The sequence below is a fragment of the Scyliorhinus canicula genome, chromosome 4 (assembly GCF_902713615.1).
Source record: "Scyliorhinus canicula chromosome 4, sScyCan1.1, whole genome shotgun sequence".
In the NCBI taxonomy this organism is placed as follows: Eukaryota; Metazoa; Chordata; class Chondrichthyes; order Carcharhiniformes; family Scyliorhinidae; genus Scyliorhinus; species Scyliorhinus canicula.
In genome coordinates this window covers 6,891,015-6,907,916 of record NC_052149.1, presented here as the reverse complement: position 1 = coordinate 6,907,916, position 16,902 = coordinate 6,891,015, and the positions used below count along the sequence as shown (strand labels likewise).

Below are 16,902 nucleotides of genomic sequence, written 5' to 3'. Positions count from 1 at the left end.
TGCAATGATTCATCATCCCACATATTCCCTGAGCCGGATTCTCCGTTCCTGAGACTAAGTGTTGACACCAATGCAGAATCCATGGACTGTTACGACAGGAATAACGGTGCTGCACCTGCACCTATTCCGCTACCGTTAAGTGGCTATCACCGGCACCGCGTGGAACACAATCGATTCCAATGGGAAGTGGTGTCAGATTCGCCGGTTTCGCGATTGACGCCCAAAGGCTGACACAGCTGCAGCCGCCAAAAACAGTTCTTGCCCCGACACACACACCATCCCAGCCACCATGATGGCAGCGAGGAGAGCAGTCCGAGGTTCACAGAATCCGAGCTGCAGACACTGTTGGAGGCGGTGGAGTAGCAGGTGACCCTGTATCCCGGCCCGGAAGGAGGTTGCCAGCTGTCACCGTTCATCGTGCCCGGGTGCAGGTGGCAGGGCCGTGAGCGCCGTGGGAAACAACGTCCGGATGGGCCAACAGTGCCGGGAAAAAATCTGCACAACCTGCTGAGGGTAGCCAGGCAGCAGTGTGCCCTTGCCACTAACCCCCCTTCCTACACGCTCCCGAACCCCCACCCTGCAGGCGAGTACCCATACCGGCTGCCACGGCCAGGTGACCTGGCCACTGAGGCCATCACCTACCCACCCCCTGGGATGCATGCATCGGAATGTATAACCCTGCTGTTTTATGTACCGCCCCCCCGCCCGCTCCCCCCAGGAAAAGGCTGCGCACAACGGCCGGAAGCGGGAGAAGACAGGAGAGGGATCGCCGGACCTGTGGCCCCTCACCATGGCAGAGGGCCCTGGACGTGGTCGGCAGCCCAGAGGAAAGGTAGGTCGCCGAGGTGGAGCTCGACCGACCGTGGGCGAGGAAGTGAGTCCCTGCTTGTTTACGCCCCCCCCACCCATCCGTTCCCCATGGTTCGCGGCCCAATGATACATTTTGTCTTGTGTCTTGCAGGACCTGCTGGAGATGGGGCGGGTCCAACTGGCGCCCCCAGCCAGTGCCACAACCAGAGCCCTCCCGTGAGCCGAGCAGTGATGGGAGCAGCCCGGACCCCAGCCTCCGCCCGAGACCCAGGAGATCCCAGAGCTCGGGTCAGAGAATGACAGTGATTCCCCATCACAGTGTCTCCATCACCCTCCACCATCCCAGAGACACTCACCTCAGTTGGCCATGTGAGTGCAGACGCTCCTGGGATGTTCTCTGGTGCGCACCACACAGTTGTCCCGGTACAGCAGATGGAGGTAGGAACTCCCGAAACTGGGGGGACTGACGGAGGGCAGGCCCACCTGGGGAATGAACCACCGTCCACACCCGTCTCAGGCTTCTGGAGCAGGCAGTTCCATCGATTGTGGAGATGCAGACGCAGAGCCAGGGGTTGGTGGTGAGCATCTAGCACCTGTCGGTGCAATTGGAGAAGCCTAACTGCATGGAGGTGGTGCCGACAATGTGTGCCACCCAGGGCCACACCGCATGGGTGGCATCCGCGGTGGAGGCACTGGGGGCGATGATTTTGAATATGGATCAACATGTCCAAGTCCTGGGACATTCTGTGCAGGTGCTGGCTGAAGCCCAGGACAGGGCTGCCACCTCACAGGCAGCCATGTGCCCGAGCCACCTGGTCACCGCAGTGGCGCCACTGAGCATGGCCCAGTCACAGCAGCCCAAGTCTGGGAATGTCTGGGGCATTGCCCAGGCACTGGCTGGCATGACGCGACGCAGACACAGAAGGAGGTGGCCCAGTCCCAGAGGGAGATGGTGCAGTCACTGGCTGATGTGACACAGAGCCAGAAGGCAGTGGCACAGTCGCTGTGTGGTGTGGCACAGTCTGAGACGGAGATGGTCCACTCCCTGCGCTCCATGGCCACGAGCAAGCAGAACCTGGTCGGGAGCAGAGCGGGCTTCCAGGACTGGCAGTGGCAGGTATCAGGGGGGCCTCAGGGGATAGCCCCGTCTGCGTCCCTTTCCCATAACGTAGCCTGGGGGCCATTGGGCACCCCAAAGGAGGGACAGCGCTGCACCCTCGGATTCCACCCTGCCTCTCCTGTCCCTGGCGTATCTGGTGGGCAGCAGGTACAACAGGACAGTACCAGGCCACCTGAGACACCCGAGCAGTACCCGGACCCATTCAGGCCGGGTCACCCCAGAAGACGCCTGCCATGTCCAACCCACCCTCTCCCTCCTCCGCATTCTCCTCATTGGACAAGACCTGGTGTTCCTCTTCCTCCTGCACATCGCACCCGCTGCTGTACAATGTTGTGGAGATGCAGCAGGCCCCGACCATGTGGGCAAGCCTCTCAGCAGCAGACTGGAGAGCACCTCCAGAGCGCACCAAGCCCCTGAACCGCATCTTCAATAAATAAATAACCTTTATTGTCATAAGTAGGCTTACATTAACACTGCAATTAAGTTACTGTGAAAAGCCCCTAGTCGCCACATTCTGGCGCCTGTTTGGGTACACAGAGGGAGAATTCAGAATTCTCAGCTGGTACGGGTATTGAACCCATGCTGCTGGCCTTATTCTGCATTACAAACTAGCTGTCTAGCCCATTGAGCTAAACCAGCCCTGTGCAGCTAAGCCAGCCCTGTGCAGCTCTAAGCCAGCCCTGTGCAGCCAAGCCAGCCCTGTGCAGCTCTAAGCCAGCCCTGTGCCGCTAAGCCAGCCCCGTGCCGCTAAGCCAGCCCTGTGCCGCTAAGCCAGCCCCGTGCCGCTAAGCCAGCCCTGTGCAGCTAAGCCAGCCCTGTGCAGCTAAGCCAGCCCTGTGCAGCTCTAAGCCAGCCCTGTGCAGCCAAGCCAGCCCTGTGCAGCTCTAAGCCAGCCCTGTGCCGCTAAGCCAGCCCTGTGCAGCTCTAAGCCAGCCCTGTGCAGCTAAGCCAGCCCTGTGCAGCTAAGCCAGCCCTGTGCAGCTCTAAGCCAGCCCTGTGCAGCTAAGCCAGCCCTATGCTCAGCATCTTTAGGAGGCCGTAGCACTGATCGATCGCACTCCTGGTCGCTGTATGGGTGTCCATGTAGCGGGTCTCCATGCCGGTCTGCCAGTCAGCAGCCACGCCTGCAGCAGATAATCCCTATTACCCAGGAGCTAACCCCTCAGTCGGGGGAGGGGGAGTCTCGAACATGTCAGGACTCATCGAGTGTGCCAGGATGAGGGCGTCGTGCACACGGCTGGGATATCGGGCACGGAGGTGAATGATGCGCAGCTGATGATCGCATATCAGCTGGACATTCATCGAGTGGAACCCCTTTTGATTGGTGTAGAGCGGCCTGTCATCTGTAGGTGCCCATAGGGCGCAGTGTATCCCGTCGATCACCCCCTGAACGTGCGGCATCCTGTCGATGGCAGCGGACCCCACTGCCTGGGCACCCTGGTGCTCAGTCCACACTGAAATAGATGTATTGTTCTACCGGGGCGCTTAGGGACTCTGTGACGGCGCGGATCCATCTGTGAGGTCTGTGAGGTCCCCACTCGGCGACTGGAAGGACCCCATCATACAGAGGTTCAGGGCGACCGTCATTTTGAATGCGACTGGGAGCAGGTGCCCTCCCCCATACCCCCGTGGTGCCACATCTGGCAGATCTGTCGCACTGTCTCTGTGCTCAGCTGGAGTGTTCGATGGTGTGCCCCGCCTGGCAGCTCCTCGAATGGCAGGTGCTGTCAGTACACATGAGTCCTAATGTGGCACCTCCTTGGCACCTCCTCCTCCTCGGCCTGTCGGGCGGCTCCCTCTCCATCCTGGGCGGCTGCCATCTGTCCCTCTGCTGCACATCCTGCTGCTGCCTGCTTCACTCTCCACTGCTGCCTGCTCCGCTGCTGCCTGCTCCGCTGCTGCCTGCTTCACTCTCCGCTGCTGCCTGCTTCACTCTCTGCTGCTGCCTGCTCCGCTGCTGCCTGCTTCACTCTCCGCTGCTGTCTGCTTCACTCTCCGCTGCTGCCTGCTCCGCTGCTGGCTGCTTCACTCTCTGCTGCTGCCTGCTTCACTCTCCGCTGCTGCCTGCTTCACTCTCCGCTGCTGCCTGCTTCACTCTCCGCTGCTGCCTGCTCCGCTGCTGCCTGCTTCACTCTCTGCTGCTGCCTGCTTCACTCTCCGCTGCTGCCTGCTTCACTCTCCGCTGCTGCCTGCTTCACTCTCCGCTGCTGCCTGCTCCGCTGCTGCCTGCTTCACTCTCCGCTGCTGCCTGCTTCACTCTCCGCTGCTGCCTGCTTCACTCTCCGCTGCTACCTGGTCCGCTGCTGCCTGCTTCACTCTCCGCTGCTGCCTGCTTCACTCTCCGCTGCTGCCTGCTTCACTCTCTGCTGCTGCCTGCTCCGCTGCTGCCTGCTTCACTCTCCGCTGCTGCCTGCTTCACTCTCCGCTGCTGCCCGCTCCGCTGCTGCCTGCTTCACTCTCCGCTGCTGCCTGCTCCGCTGCTGCCTGCTTCACTCTCCGCTGCTGCCTGCTCCGCTGCTGCCTGCTCCGCTGCTGCCTGCTTCACTCTCCGCTGCTGCCTACTTCACTCTCCGCTGCTGCCTGCTTCACTCTCTGCTGCTGCCTGCTCCGCTGCTGCCTGCTTCACTCTCCACTGCTGCCTGCTTCACTCTCCGCTGCTGCCTGCTTCACTCTCCGCTGCTGCCTGCTCCGCTGCTGCCTGCTTCACTCTCCGCTGCTGCCTGCTTCACTCTCCGCTGCTGCCTGCTCCGCTGCTGCCTGCTTCACTCTCCGCTGCTGCCTGCTCCGCTGCTGCCTGCTTCACTCTCCGCTGCTGCCTGCTTCACTCTCCGCTGCTGCCTGCTTCACTCTCCGCTGCTGCCTGCTCCGTTGCTGCCTGCTTCACTCTCCGCTGCTGCCTTCTTCACTCTCCGCTGCTGCCTGCTTCACTCTCCGCTGCTGCCTGCTTCACTCTCCGCTGCTGCCTGCTTCATTCTCCGCTGCTGCCTGCTTCACTCTCCGCTGCTGCCTGCTTCACTCTCCGCTGCTGCCTGCTCCGCTGCTGCCCGCTCCGCTGCTGCCTGCTTCACTCTCCGCTGCTGCCTGCTTCACTCTCCGCTGCTGCCCGCTCCGCTGCTGCCTGCTTCACTCTCCGCTGCTGCCCGCTCCGCTGCTGCCCGCTCCGCTGCTGCCTGCTCTGCTGCTGCCTGCTCCGCTGCTGTAGCTTCCTCCTCCTCCTTGAGCAGCGGCAGCTCGTACAGCCTCAGGGCACCCCAAGGACTGTGGCGACCAGCAGGAAGGCCACCATTACATACAGAGTTACACTATAGGAGCAGGAGGAGGCCTTTTGGCCCTTCGAGCCTGCTCCGCCATTCATCACGATAATGGCTGATCATCCAACTCAATAGCCTAATCCTGCTTTCTCCCCATAGCCTTTGATCTCATTCTCCCCAAGTGCTATATCCAGCCGCCTCTTGAATATATTCAAAGTTTTAGCATCAACTACTTCCTGTGGTAATGAATTCCACAGGCCCACCATTCTTTGGGTGAAGAAATGTCTCCTTATCTCTGTCCGATATAGTTTACCCTGAATCCTCAGACTGTGACCCCTGGTTCTGGACACGCCCATCATTGGTAACATCTTTGCTGCATCTACCCTGTCTAGTCCTGTTAGAAGTTTGTAAGTCTCTATGAGATCCCCCCTCATTCTTCGGAACTCCAGCGAGAACAATCCCAACGTAGTCAATCTCTCCTCATATAACAGTCCCGCCATCCCTGGAATCAGTCTGGTAAACCTTCGCTGCACTCCCATTGCGGGTTGAATTCCAATATCCATTATCTACAGAGGGTGAAAGGACGACATGTTAGCATGGTGTGTACCCACATGCCCAACCACTGTGGGATCCGCACCCCCATGTCCCCCCCCCCCCCCCCCAATCCCCTGGGGCACCCATACAGTCAGTGGCACACTGCAGAACCAGGTGCCAAAGTGGGTGGTCAGCAAGGTGGCTGCCGTAATGGCGATCGATGCCCGGCCACCGCCCAGTTCCGTGGGGGGGGGGGGGGGGGGGGTCATCCCTGCCACTCGGTCTCCACCCCCTCATCTCCCCTGGCCCTGCAGGGCCTCTCCCCACCCCAGCTAGTCCAGCCAGTGATCGGCCCGGCAGCCTGCAGTAGCTCCTCTCCAGGCCCTACCTCCTCTGTCTCGTTCCCTCCGCAGCCGCCACGCCGATTTCACGATTTTTAAAAGCACAAGTGAACCGCGGCGTCGGGAACTCAGCCAATTGGAGGCGGAGGCCCCGGCAAATACCTGGGTGGGCCCGCTAATGACATCCAAGCGGTGTCTACTGCATGTGCGTTCCGGAACACACTGACACCGCTGTCAACGTGACGGAGAATAGCAATTTGGCGTCAAATGGGCGGGTGCTGCGATCTTGATGTTGAAACCGATTATCCGTCCAATTGACTTTTCTGATTTTGCCTTTGGTCAATGGAGAATTCAGCCCCCTGTGTCTCGGACTCAGCAAAGCTCAAGCTGAGTTAGTACCGTGGAAAATGTGTGTAACTGGAGAATTGACAAGAAAATGGGAGTTGATAAGAAACAAACCCAAATCATTTCGGTTTTTGAAAATATGGGACAAATTTCTCTGTCTGGGAGACAATGGCGGGATGCAACTTCAGCTGACGGTGGAAGGGGGGCAGTAAATGGGGGTGGGACACCGGAGCAGAGCACCCCCCTCTGTGGCCAGACCGGACCAGCCCTCACACCCATCTGACAGAGCACCGAGGCAGGTTGTAACAGGATGAACAGTTGTTTAATGTGACAACATCTTTATCAAGATATGTGCTCTAGCCCCTATCACTAAACTGCACCCGTGCCAACTTAACTGGTGTCGGATTTTCTCACCTTACAGGCCCTAAGGCTGTGTCTAGGTGAATCCCCAGATAAAATGAAAAAAAAAAGAAAATGAAAATCTCTTATTGTCACGATTAGGCTTCAATGAAGTTACTGTGAAAAGCCCCTAGTCGCCACATTCCAGCGCCTGTTCGGGGAGGCTGGCACGGGAATTGAACCGTGCTGCTGGCCTGCTTTGGTCTGTCAGCGATTTAGCCCAGTGTGCTAATCCAGCCCCTGGTGCATCAGGATTAGAGGCGTCTTGCTATGATTCCCGCTCTGTGACCTGGGTCCCCGTTGGCGGCTGTCTTCTGGGGCGACGGTGCCTGGCTGGGTCCGGCTGCTACTGGCGGAACCCAGGTGGCGTGGTGCTCCCCTTTTCTGCCCGCTGCCCAACAGGGACAGCAGCGGGGGAGTTGGAGGTGCTGCGGTGTTCTGGCACCTCCCCTGAGGGAGTCACCGGCACAGGCCCCATCCCCTCCTCCTCCATTGGGGTGCCCGGTGGCCCCGGGCTACTCCATGGGACAGGAGGAGAGTAGAGCTATCCCCTGAGGCTCCCACGCCACGTGGCGCTGCCAGTCCTGGAGGTAAACTCTCGTCTTGGTCAGGGTCTGCACGCTCACGGCCATGGAGCACAGGGAGTGGACCACCTCAATCTGGGACTGCGCCACATCACCCTGTGACTGTGCCACCACCTTCTGGGTCCGTGCCACATCAGCCGTGACTGCTCCATCTCCCTCTGGGATTGGGCCACCTCCCCATGACTCTGCCACATCGGCCAGGGCCTGGACATTGACGCCGACGCTCTCACCCATGGCCCGCTGTGAGTGGGCCACGCTCAGGAGCGCCGCTGCAATGTTCAGGTGGCACTGGCACGTGGCTGCCCAGGCTGTGTGCCTGCCCCCATCACAGGCTGGTACTGCAAGACACAAGGCAAGATCATTGGGGTTAGTGGGGGTGGTGGGGAGGTGGTGTGGGGGTCAGGGTGGGGGTGGGGGTGGGAGTGAGAATGGTGTGGGGGTGTGGGTGGTGTGGGGGTGAGAGTGAGAATGGTGTGGGTGTAAGGGTGGTGTGGGGGTCAGGGTGGGGGTGAGGGTGGTGTGGGGGTGAGGGTGGGAGTGAGAATGGTGTGGGGGTGAGGGTGGTGTGGGGGTGAGGGTGGGAGTGAGAATGGTGTGGGTGTGTGGGTGGTGTGGGGTGAGAGTGAGAATGGTGTGGGTGTAAGGGTGGTGTGGGGGTCAGGATGGGGGTGAGGGTGGTCTGGGGATGAAGGTGGTGTGGGGGTGGTGTGGGGGTGAGGGTGGGTGTGAGGGTGGTGTGGGGGTGAGGGTGGTGTGGGGGTGAGGGTGAGAATGGTGTGGGTGTGAGGGTGGTGTGGGGGTGAGGGTGGGGGTGAGGGTGGTCTGGGGATGAAGGTGGTGTGGGGGTGAGGGTGGTGTGTGGGACAGGGATTGGTGCCGTGGGCACAGTGCTGCCTACTCAACCTGGCCACGCTGAGCAGGTTGTGCAGTTTTTTACGGCATTGTTGGCCGGTCAAGATGGTGTAGCTGGTGGCACTGACCGCCGCTACCAGCTGCGCCCAGGCATGGTGCAGGGAGGCAGCGGGCAGCCTCCTTTCTGGGCTGGGGTACAGGGCGGCCCACCTAACTACGTTATCCAGGAGGGTCTCAAGCTCGGCGTCGGTGAATCGTGGGGCCGTGCGTCTTGGTGCCATATTGTTGGCTGGGATAGTGTGTATGGGGAGTGAAGTGTCAGCCTCCTGAGTATCAATCACAAATCCGATGAATCTCACACCATTCTTTTTAAAAATAGAATTTACAGTGCAGAAGGAGGCCATTCGGCCCATCGAGTCTGCACCGGCTCTTGGAAAGAGCGCCCTACCCAAGGTCAACACCTCCACCCTATCCCCATAACCCAGTAACCCCACCCAACACTAAGGGCAATTTTGGACACTAAGGGCAATTTATCATGGGCAATCCACCTAACCTGCACATCTTTGTGATTGCACATCTTTCTCAGTGGATTGCGTTCCACATGGCACCAGTGCTAGTCCCTCAATAGTGGCTCAATCGCTCCAGGTGCTTCGCCAGCTTTGCTGTCGTGGAAGTCCACAAATCCTGCCCCAGCGTCAACACTTAGTCTCAGGAATGGAGAATCCCGCCAGGTCTTTGCCCACCTGGAGCTGAATTGCACCTGCTTTGTGGTCATGCTGTGCCAATCCGCGGCCATGCAACTTTTTACATGGTGAGGATTGCGAGGGAATCTTTGGGGAATCCGCTACTGAGCGGCCCAATAACAGGGTGGCATGGCTGGGCCCCCTCCACCCCGCAATGCAATTCAGCACCCACCCCCCCCCCCCTCCCCCCCCAGCGGCAACACAATTCAACATCTCCCCGCAGCACAATCCAGACCCCCTCCCCGGGATTTCATGGATCGCCCCCAGTTTCCCCTCCCCTCAATTCAGCGGTGACTTTGACCACTGCCCACACCCCCCAGCAGAGAATTCGACATTAAAGACACACCACCCACAGGCCTCCCAAATAAAGAGACCCGCTAAATAAATTGGTTGGCACTGTTGCCTCACAGCGCCAGGAACCCGCGTTCAATTTAGCCTTGGGTCACTGTCTGTGTGGAATTTGTATGTACTCCCTGTGTCTGAGCGGGTTTCCTCTGGGTGCTCCACTTTCCTCCCACGGTGCAGGTTAGGTAGATTGGCCATGGTGCATTGATCCTTAGGTGGGGTATACTGGGTTATGGGGATAGGGGGAGGTGTGGGCCCAGGTGGAGTGCTCTTTCAGAGGGTTTGTGCAGACTTGATGGGTCAAATGGCCTTCTTCTGCACTGTAAGGATTCTATTCAATGACCCTCCCCACAGAGACCTCCTAATTAAAGAGACTCACAGAGATGCCCAGAAGAGAGGCTCCTGTCTGGAAACTAGAGAGCAGTCGAGACAAAGGCATTGCTTTAAAGCTCACCTGGACAATACACGTGCTGGCTCAGGCACAGGAAGCAGCACCTGTCAGTTCCTGGAAAGAGAAAAACAGTCCGCTGGATTTAAACCCCTCCAGAGATCTTTGATCTGCAAGTCATTCCTACATTTCTCTTTGATATTGATTTTACCAGGCTTTGATTGACAGCTCCCACACACACCCAGCTGTCAGCATTGTTCGGACATCTCCCTTCATGGTTGAGTAACTTTGAATTCTTCAACTGTGAAAGTAACTGCAATGTTGCTAAACATCAGCTATGAGTGACAGTTCCTGGACCGCATCAAACAGAGTTAAGTGCTTTCCAGAGAAACATAGACAATAGAAGCAGGAGGAGGTCATTGGTCCTTGCAGCCTGCTCCTCCATTCATTATGATCATGGCTGATCATCAAATTCAACAACCTGATCCCGCCTTCCCCCCCATATCTCTTGATCCCTTTAGCCCCAAGAACAATATCTAATTCCTTTGTGAAATTACCACAACAATTTGGCCTCAACTACTTTCTGTGGTAGCGAATTCCACAGATTCCCCGCTCTCTGGGTGCAGAAATTTCTCCTCACCTCCGTCCTAAAAGGTTTACCCCTTATCCTCAAACTACGACCCCTAATTCTGAACTCCCCCACCCATCGGGAACATTCTTTCTGAATCTCCCCTGTCTAATCTTGTTCAAATGTAATAAATTTCTATGCGAACCCCTCTCACTCTTCTAAACTCCAATGAATATAATCCTAACCGACTCAGTCTCTCCTCATATGACAGACCCGTCATCCCAGGAATCAGCCTGGTAAATCTTCGCTGCACTCCCTCCATAGTAAAAACATCCTTCCTCAGATAAGGACACCAAAACTGCCCACAATACTCCAGGTGTGGCCTCACCAATTCTCTATACAATTACAGTAATACACCCCTATTCCTAGACTCAAATCCTCTCGCTATGAAGGCCAACATACCATTTGCCTTCTTTACCGCCTGCTGTACCTGCGCGCTTGCTTTCAGCGACTGACGCACGAGGACACCAAGGTCTCGCTGAGTATCCACCCTCTCAATTTACACCCATTCAAATAATAATCTGCCTTCCTATTTTTGCTACTGATGTGGATAACCTCACATTTATTCACATTATACTACATCTGCCGTGCATGTGCTTCCTGAGCCAGCAGGTGTGTTGCCCAGGTAAGTTTTAAAGCAGTGATTTTTATTTTTACCGCCTCTGTCTGGACTGCTCTCTCGCTCCCAGACGGGTATCTCTCTTGTGGGGGCCTTCCAGACAGGGGTCATTCTCTTCTGGGGGCTCTCTGACAGGGATCTCTCTTGTGGGGGCCTTCCAGACAGGGGTCATTCTCTTCTGGGGGCTCTCTTGAGGGTCTCTTTAATTTGGGGGTCGCAGTGAGAGTCTCTTTATTTAGGGGGTCTGTGGGGGGGAGGGTCTCTAATTTGGCAGTTAATTGTGGGGGTCTCTTTACTTAGTGGATCCCTGGTGGGGGCTGGTGGGGATGTCTGGTGGGGTTAGTGTGGGCAGGTCATGCATTGTTGTGGGCAGGGTGGCCCTCCGATGGACTTTGGGGGAAACTCCCCTAAAGCGTTACCCCCTTTGTCCGCCGTGAGGTACACCGCATCAGGCAGATGCTTGTCAGGACCTGCACTAGAGACTGGAGAACCATGTGGGACTGAGGAATATGGGGCAGGATTCATTTTGTAATCGGCGATTGGGCGGAGCATTGCTTCAGATGCCCAAATCAGGGGATGGCGCCAGTCTTCTATCCTCCGCCCCTTCCGAAATGGCGTCATCACTTCGCGGGCCGTACACTGCTGGAATGGCGTTGATGCGTCACCTGAAGGCCTTCCCCGATGGGCCGAGTTCCCGACCGCGCGGGACACGAGTGGTCTCAGCGGTTGGGAACCCGTGTGGCGGCTGCGGCACAGTCGGGCTGGAGCCATACTGCTGGCCAAGGTGGCCTCCGCGAAGGGCTGGGGGAACTGGTGGGGGATGGCCAGGGGATGGCCAGGGGGCAGTATTTGGCAGGTCAGTTCCGCGCATGCCTGGCGCCATGTTTTACGCGCCATGGACTCAGACATCCTGCAGGCCTTTATACCGTGGGAGGCTGCTACCCCCTTTACCTGTCGCAGGATCAGTGAGAGGTCGCCGCCGATTTTATTTTGGCGTAGAACGCCACAGTTCCTCCGCACTTAGTCTCAAAAACGGTGAATCCAGCCCAGTGTGTTGAGTTTGTGAAATGTGCTATAGAAATGAAAATACAAATATAGAAATGCAAACGTCATGGGGCTGAATGGCCTCTTGCTGCAACTGTAACATTTCAGTGGTTCTACGGTCAAACACTCTCTTTAGAATCTTTGTACATGTAGTCATTCTGTAATCTTGTTTATCAGAGAAAACAGACACAACGAATGACGACAATGTTCCTGGGATATATATATATTGTACAGTATCTGGATGAGTTCATTGAGTTTGTTGTTGTAAGACAATAGACGAGAAATTTCCTTTCAACTCTTGTTTTCTTGTTCCACTGTCATAACTTTGGAAGTGTAGTGGAAAACCCCATTCACACTTGTAGTGGGGATTCTGACAGTGGAGAGGGACCATTGAAGGAGAGTTTCCAAGGAGATTGACATTGTCGCCTTCAGTCACAAAAATTTGTTTTGCTGCGTATCAACTGTGTCTTGTCTCGTTATACATCTCAGTCCAGTCAGTCTTTCAATAAAGAGACTAATACGGTATAGTACTCCACACTGTCACCAATGTCCTGTACAACTGAAGTATAACCTCTCTACTTTTGTATTAAATTCCCCTTACTATAAACAGGAACCTTCTATTACCTTTCCTAATTACTTGCTGCACGAGCCTTTTGTGATTCATGGACTAGGACACCCAGACCCCTCTACACCTCTGCTCTGCAATTTCTTACCATTTAGATAATAAAATTATTGTTTTTATTCTTCCTGCCAAATGCAACAATTTCACACTTGCGCACATACCCTTCATTTGCCAGATCTGTCCGACCACTTAACCTATCTATGTCCCTTTGTAGCCTCCTTATGTCCTCTTCACAATCTACTTTCATTTAATTACACAATTTAACTCACAGTAGCTAGGCTGACTGCTTGGGCAGTTTAGTTTGAATTTACCATAGCAATTCTCCCTGACGATGTCCCACCAGGTTACCTTCATTTAAATGTCAAGCACCAAGAATCATAGAACCGTTACAGCACAAAAGGAGGCCTTCCGGCCCATCTTGTCCACGTCACATGGGGGAGACTCTGGCTCTGATTGGCAGAGTCGGCTTGGAGGGCCAACGGGCCTACTCCAGTTCCTATTTATTATTTTCTTAGGTGTTTATTCTCAAAATCCAGCCTTGGTGAAATTTGAAAAAGGAATGTGTATTCTCGAGGGAGTGAACTAGTTATGTAACTGGATTGATGCTGAAGAGGATGTGAGCTCAGACAAAGATACAGATCTGAAGAAGTAGGCCACTAGACACCTTGGGCCTGCTCCAGCATTCAATGAGTTTATGACTGACCTAATTTTAACCTCAACTTCACGTTGCTGCCTGCTCCCGAAAACCTTCCTCCCTTTATTTATTAAGACCTATCTACTTCTGCTTTAACAATGTTCAAAGACAATGCCTCAATCAACTTTTGAGGAAGAGAGTTCCAAACGCAGGCAACCCAATTCCAGGGAATCATGAGTTAAGGGGAGAATGGGGATGGGGAACATATCAGGCATGACCTAATGGTGGAGCAGACCCGATGGGCCGAATGGCCTAATTCTGCTCCTATATCTTTTGGTCTTATGGACTAACCCTCTGAGAGAATCTTTGTCCTCAATTGGTTCAAATTTCATCTAAATATATCCTTCAATGCAAGTCAAAATTTATTGCAGTTAAATAATGCTTTTTAAGATGCTCTGTGTTGTGTCATTACATTGATCCAAAAGTATGTCCTCTCTGTGTAACCCCTTTGACTTTTATGGCAGGCTAATAATATATACCACGAGGTCTGGTATGATGACCCAGAGAGCATTTCACTAAAGTCAACGATCATGAAGAAATTAAAACTCGGTGGTATAGGTGTGTGGTTTGGAGCTGGCCTAAATTACAGTTTCAGTCCAAAGGCAGCGATGCAAACTGAAGACATGTGGAATGCTCTGTGCCCGGTCAGAAAAAAGTGGACAGTTGGAACCATTTAATCTGCATGTAATGTGATTAGTTTTGCTGATAAACGCAGCTGAAAGTGAGGTAGCTTCCAACATTAATAATTAAAGTAACCCAGATCAAGGGAACAGATTTAACATTTCAGGTGATGAATGAATTCCTAATAAATGGACAGAAAATATACTAATGTGATTTGCCAACAAAGTTCTTCAGGTATCTTACTAGGTTGCTTACAAAATGCAACAAATCTTTGTTAACTATCATTTAACTTCTGGGAAGGAGGGCTGTAGTGCTATTGTTACTGGTCTACTAATCCAGAGAACATGGTCATGTTTTGGGTACGGGGGTTTGAATCCTACCACAACGATGGTGGAATTTAAGCTCTATAAATAAAAATCTGGAATTACAAGTTTAATGATGACCATGAAACCACTGTGGAAAAATCCCATCTGGTTCACTTATATCCTTTAGGGAAGGAAATCTGCCATCCTTACCTAGTCTGGCCTACATATGACTTCAGATCCACAGCAATGTGGTGACTCTTAAATGCCCTCTGAAGCACCCTCGAATCAAAACACTAGAGAATAGCAACAAGGACTGAAAGCGAATGGACCACCTGGCATTGAACTAGGCCTTCTTTGTCATTGGATCAAAATCATGGAACTCCCTCCCTACTAGCACTGTGGGCGTACCTGTGGGCGTACGTGGAACTCCCTCCCTTACTAGCACTGTGGGCGTACCTGTGGGCGTACATGGAACTCCCTCCCTACTAGCACTGTGGGCGTACCTGTGGGCGTACGTGGAACTCCCTCCCTACTAGCGCTGTGGGCGTACCTGTGGGCGTACATGGAACTCCCTCCCTACTAGCTATGTGGGCGTACCTGTGGGCGTACATGGAACTCCCTCCCTACTAGCACTGTGGGCGTACCTGTGGGCGTACATGGAACTCCCTCCCTACTAGCTATGTGGGCGTACCTGTGGGCGTACATGGAACTCCCTCCCTACTAGCACTGTGGGCGTACCTGTGGCCGTACGTGGAACTCCCTCCCTTACTAGCACTGTGGGCGTACCTGTGGGCGTACATGGAACTCCCTCCCTACTAGCACTGTGGGCGTACCTGTGGGCGTACATGGAACTCCCTCCCTACTAGCACTGTGGGCGTACCTGTGGGCGTACATGGAACTCCCTCCCTACTAGCTCTGTGGGCGTACCTGTGGGCGTACATGGAACTCCCTCCCTTACTAGCGCTGTGGGCGTACCAACAGCACATGGACTGCAGAGATTCAAGAAGGCAGCTCACTACCATCTTCTCAAAGGGGATTTGAACTTGGCAATAAATATTGGCCTCGGCAATGAGGCCCACACCCCACGAATGAATAAAAAAACAAACTTAATGACAATGGCTTTTGCCAATTAATACTTATAATTCTGGGAACAAATTAGCTTTTCCAATGGGCAAACATACAATTCTTACGAGACCTGTCTGTTGTATGCACATCTTAATGATTATATACTGTGGTTTTATTTTACTTCAGGTTATCATTTGAGCCAAGATGATATTTCAATTTGTTATTTCCTCCATTATAGGGTGCGAATAGTCAGCGAATAATATTGTTTTTTTTGCAGCTGATTTTTAATGTAACAGTACAAAGCATTGTGACAATTGGAAGCTTGAATCCCGAGTGCTGTACAATTATCCGTTTCTGAAAGGCATCTTGATGAATATGTATTTCATAAATAAAACAAAGTGAGAGTTTAGCTGAGTTGATTGAGGAAAGTGGGAATTATGCAAATTTAGAACAATTGTAGATCCGATTAGAAAATAATCCCCATGGGTCTAATCTTGTGACATCTATGTAGTAGTACTTAGTTATACACATTCCTTACTCATTGCCAATATGCGGAACGTACCATTGGAGTCAGCTCGGTGGATATGATGTGTCTCCCACTTTCTCTGGAATCATTTATAATTCTACCCAGCAAGAATTATCATGCTCTCCATTCCTGTTACAACTTTGTTCCATCACAAAGTTGGTTGGTGAACTTTGTGATTCATGGAGCAACCACCTCTGAGAGAAGAGTACAACTCAGACATGGAAATTACATGAACACGGTGAAATCCAAATCGAGGTTTGGAATGGAGAAGGGAAGTAACCTCTTTCAGCATTGAGCAAAGGTATGCCTTCCCAACTATAAAAACAGATCTAGCCCTGGGTGGGAATTCAAAATGGCAAGGTAAAGCAGTAACAGAGCAATGGGAGCCCTTCTGCGAAATGATGGTTTGGAAAGGATCAGCGCTGTAGTATGGAATGATATAAACACGAGATCAAGGGTAAAAATAAGAAATAGAAAGGAAAGAAGTCCCTGGCGGGTGTAATCTATAGAACCCCAAATATTTGTCCCTCAGTGGAGCACAGTAAAAAACAAAAAATATTGGAGGCTTGTAAGAAAGATGCAACATTAATCATCGGTATTTTAATATGCATAAAGAGTGAATTAATCAAATTGGCAAGGGTATACTTGAGGGAGAGTTCATTGAATGTATTAGAGATTGTTTCTTGGAGACATATTTGTGGCACCAACCAGGGAGCAGGGTATTCTGGATTTGCTATTGTGTAATCAGAAGTGATTAATTAATGACCACATAGTTAAGGATCCTCGAGGGAAGAGTGATCATAGCATGTTCGAATTTAAAATTCAGGTTGAGGGTGAGAAACTGGAGTTCCACACTCTCCTCCTGGAGTTAAACAAAGATAATTATGTTGGCACAAGGACAGATTTGGCCCTAGTGGACTGGGCAGGAAGACTAAAAGATAGGACAGTTGATTAAGGCGGCACGGTGGCATAGTGGTTAGTATTGCTGCCTCAAAGTGCTGAGGACCCGAGTGTGATACCAGCCCCGGGCCACTGTCCATGTGGAGCTTGCACATTCTCCCCGTGT

At 53.4% G+C, this 16,902-nt stretch overlaps 1 protein-coding gene across 2 annotated transcripts in view; it reads left to right on the top strand.

The window, feature by feature from the left end:
• The window catches only part of LOC119964333 (di-N-acetylchitobiase-like), a 35,107-nt gene extending 20,963 nt beyond the window's left edge, over positions 1-14,144 (top strand). For both annotated transcript variants that reach the window (XM_038793654.1, XM_038793653.1), the window contains exon 7: positions 13,784-14,144. In XM_038793654.1, coding sequence (XP_038649582.1) covers positions 13,784-13,996 — 213 coding nt within the window. In that variant the 3' untranslated portion in view covers positions 13,997-14,144. The remainder of the gene's footprint in view (positions 1-13,783) is intronic.
• Positions 14,145-16,902: the final 2,758 nt, after the last annotated feature.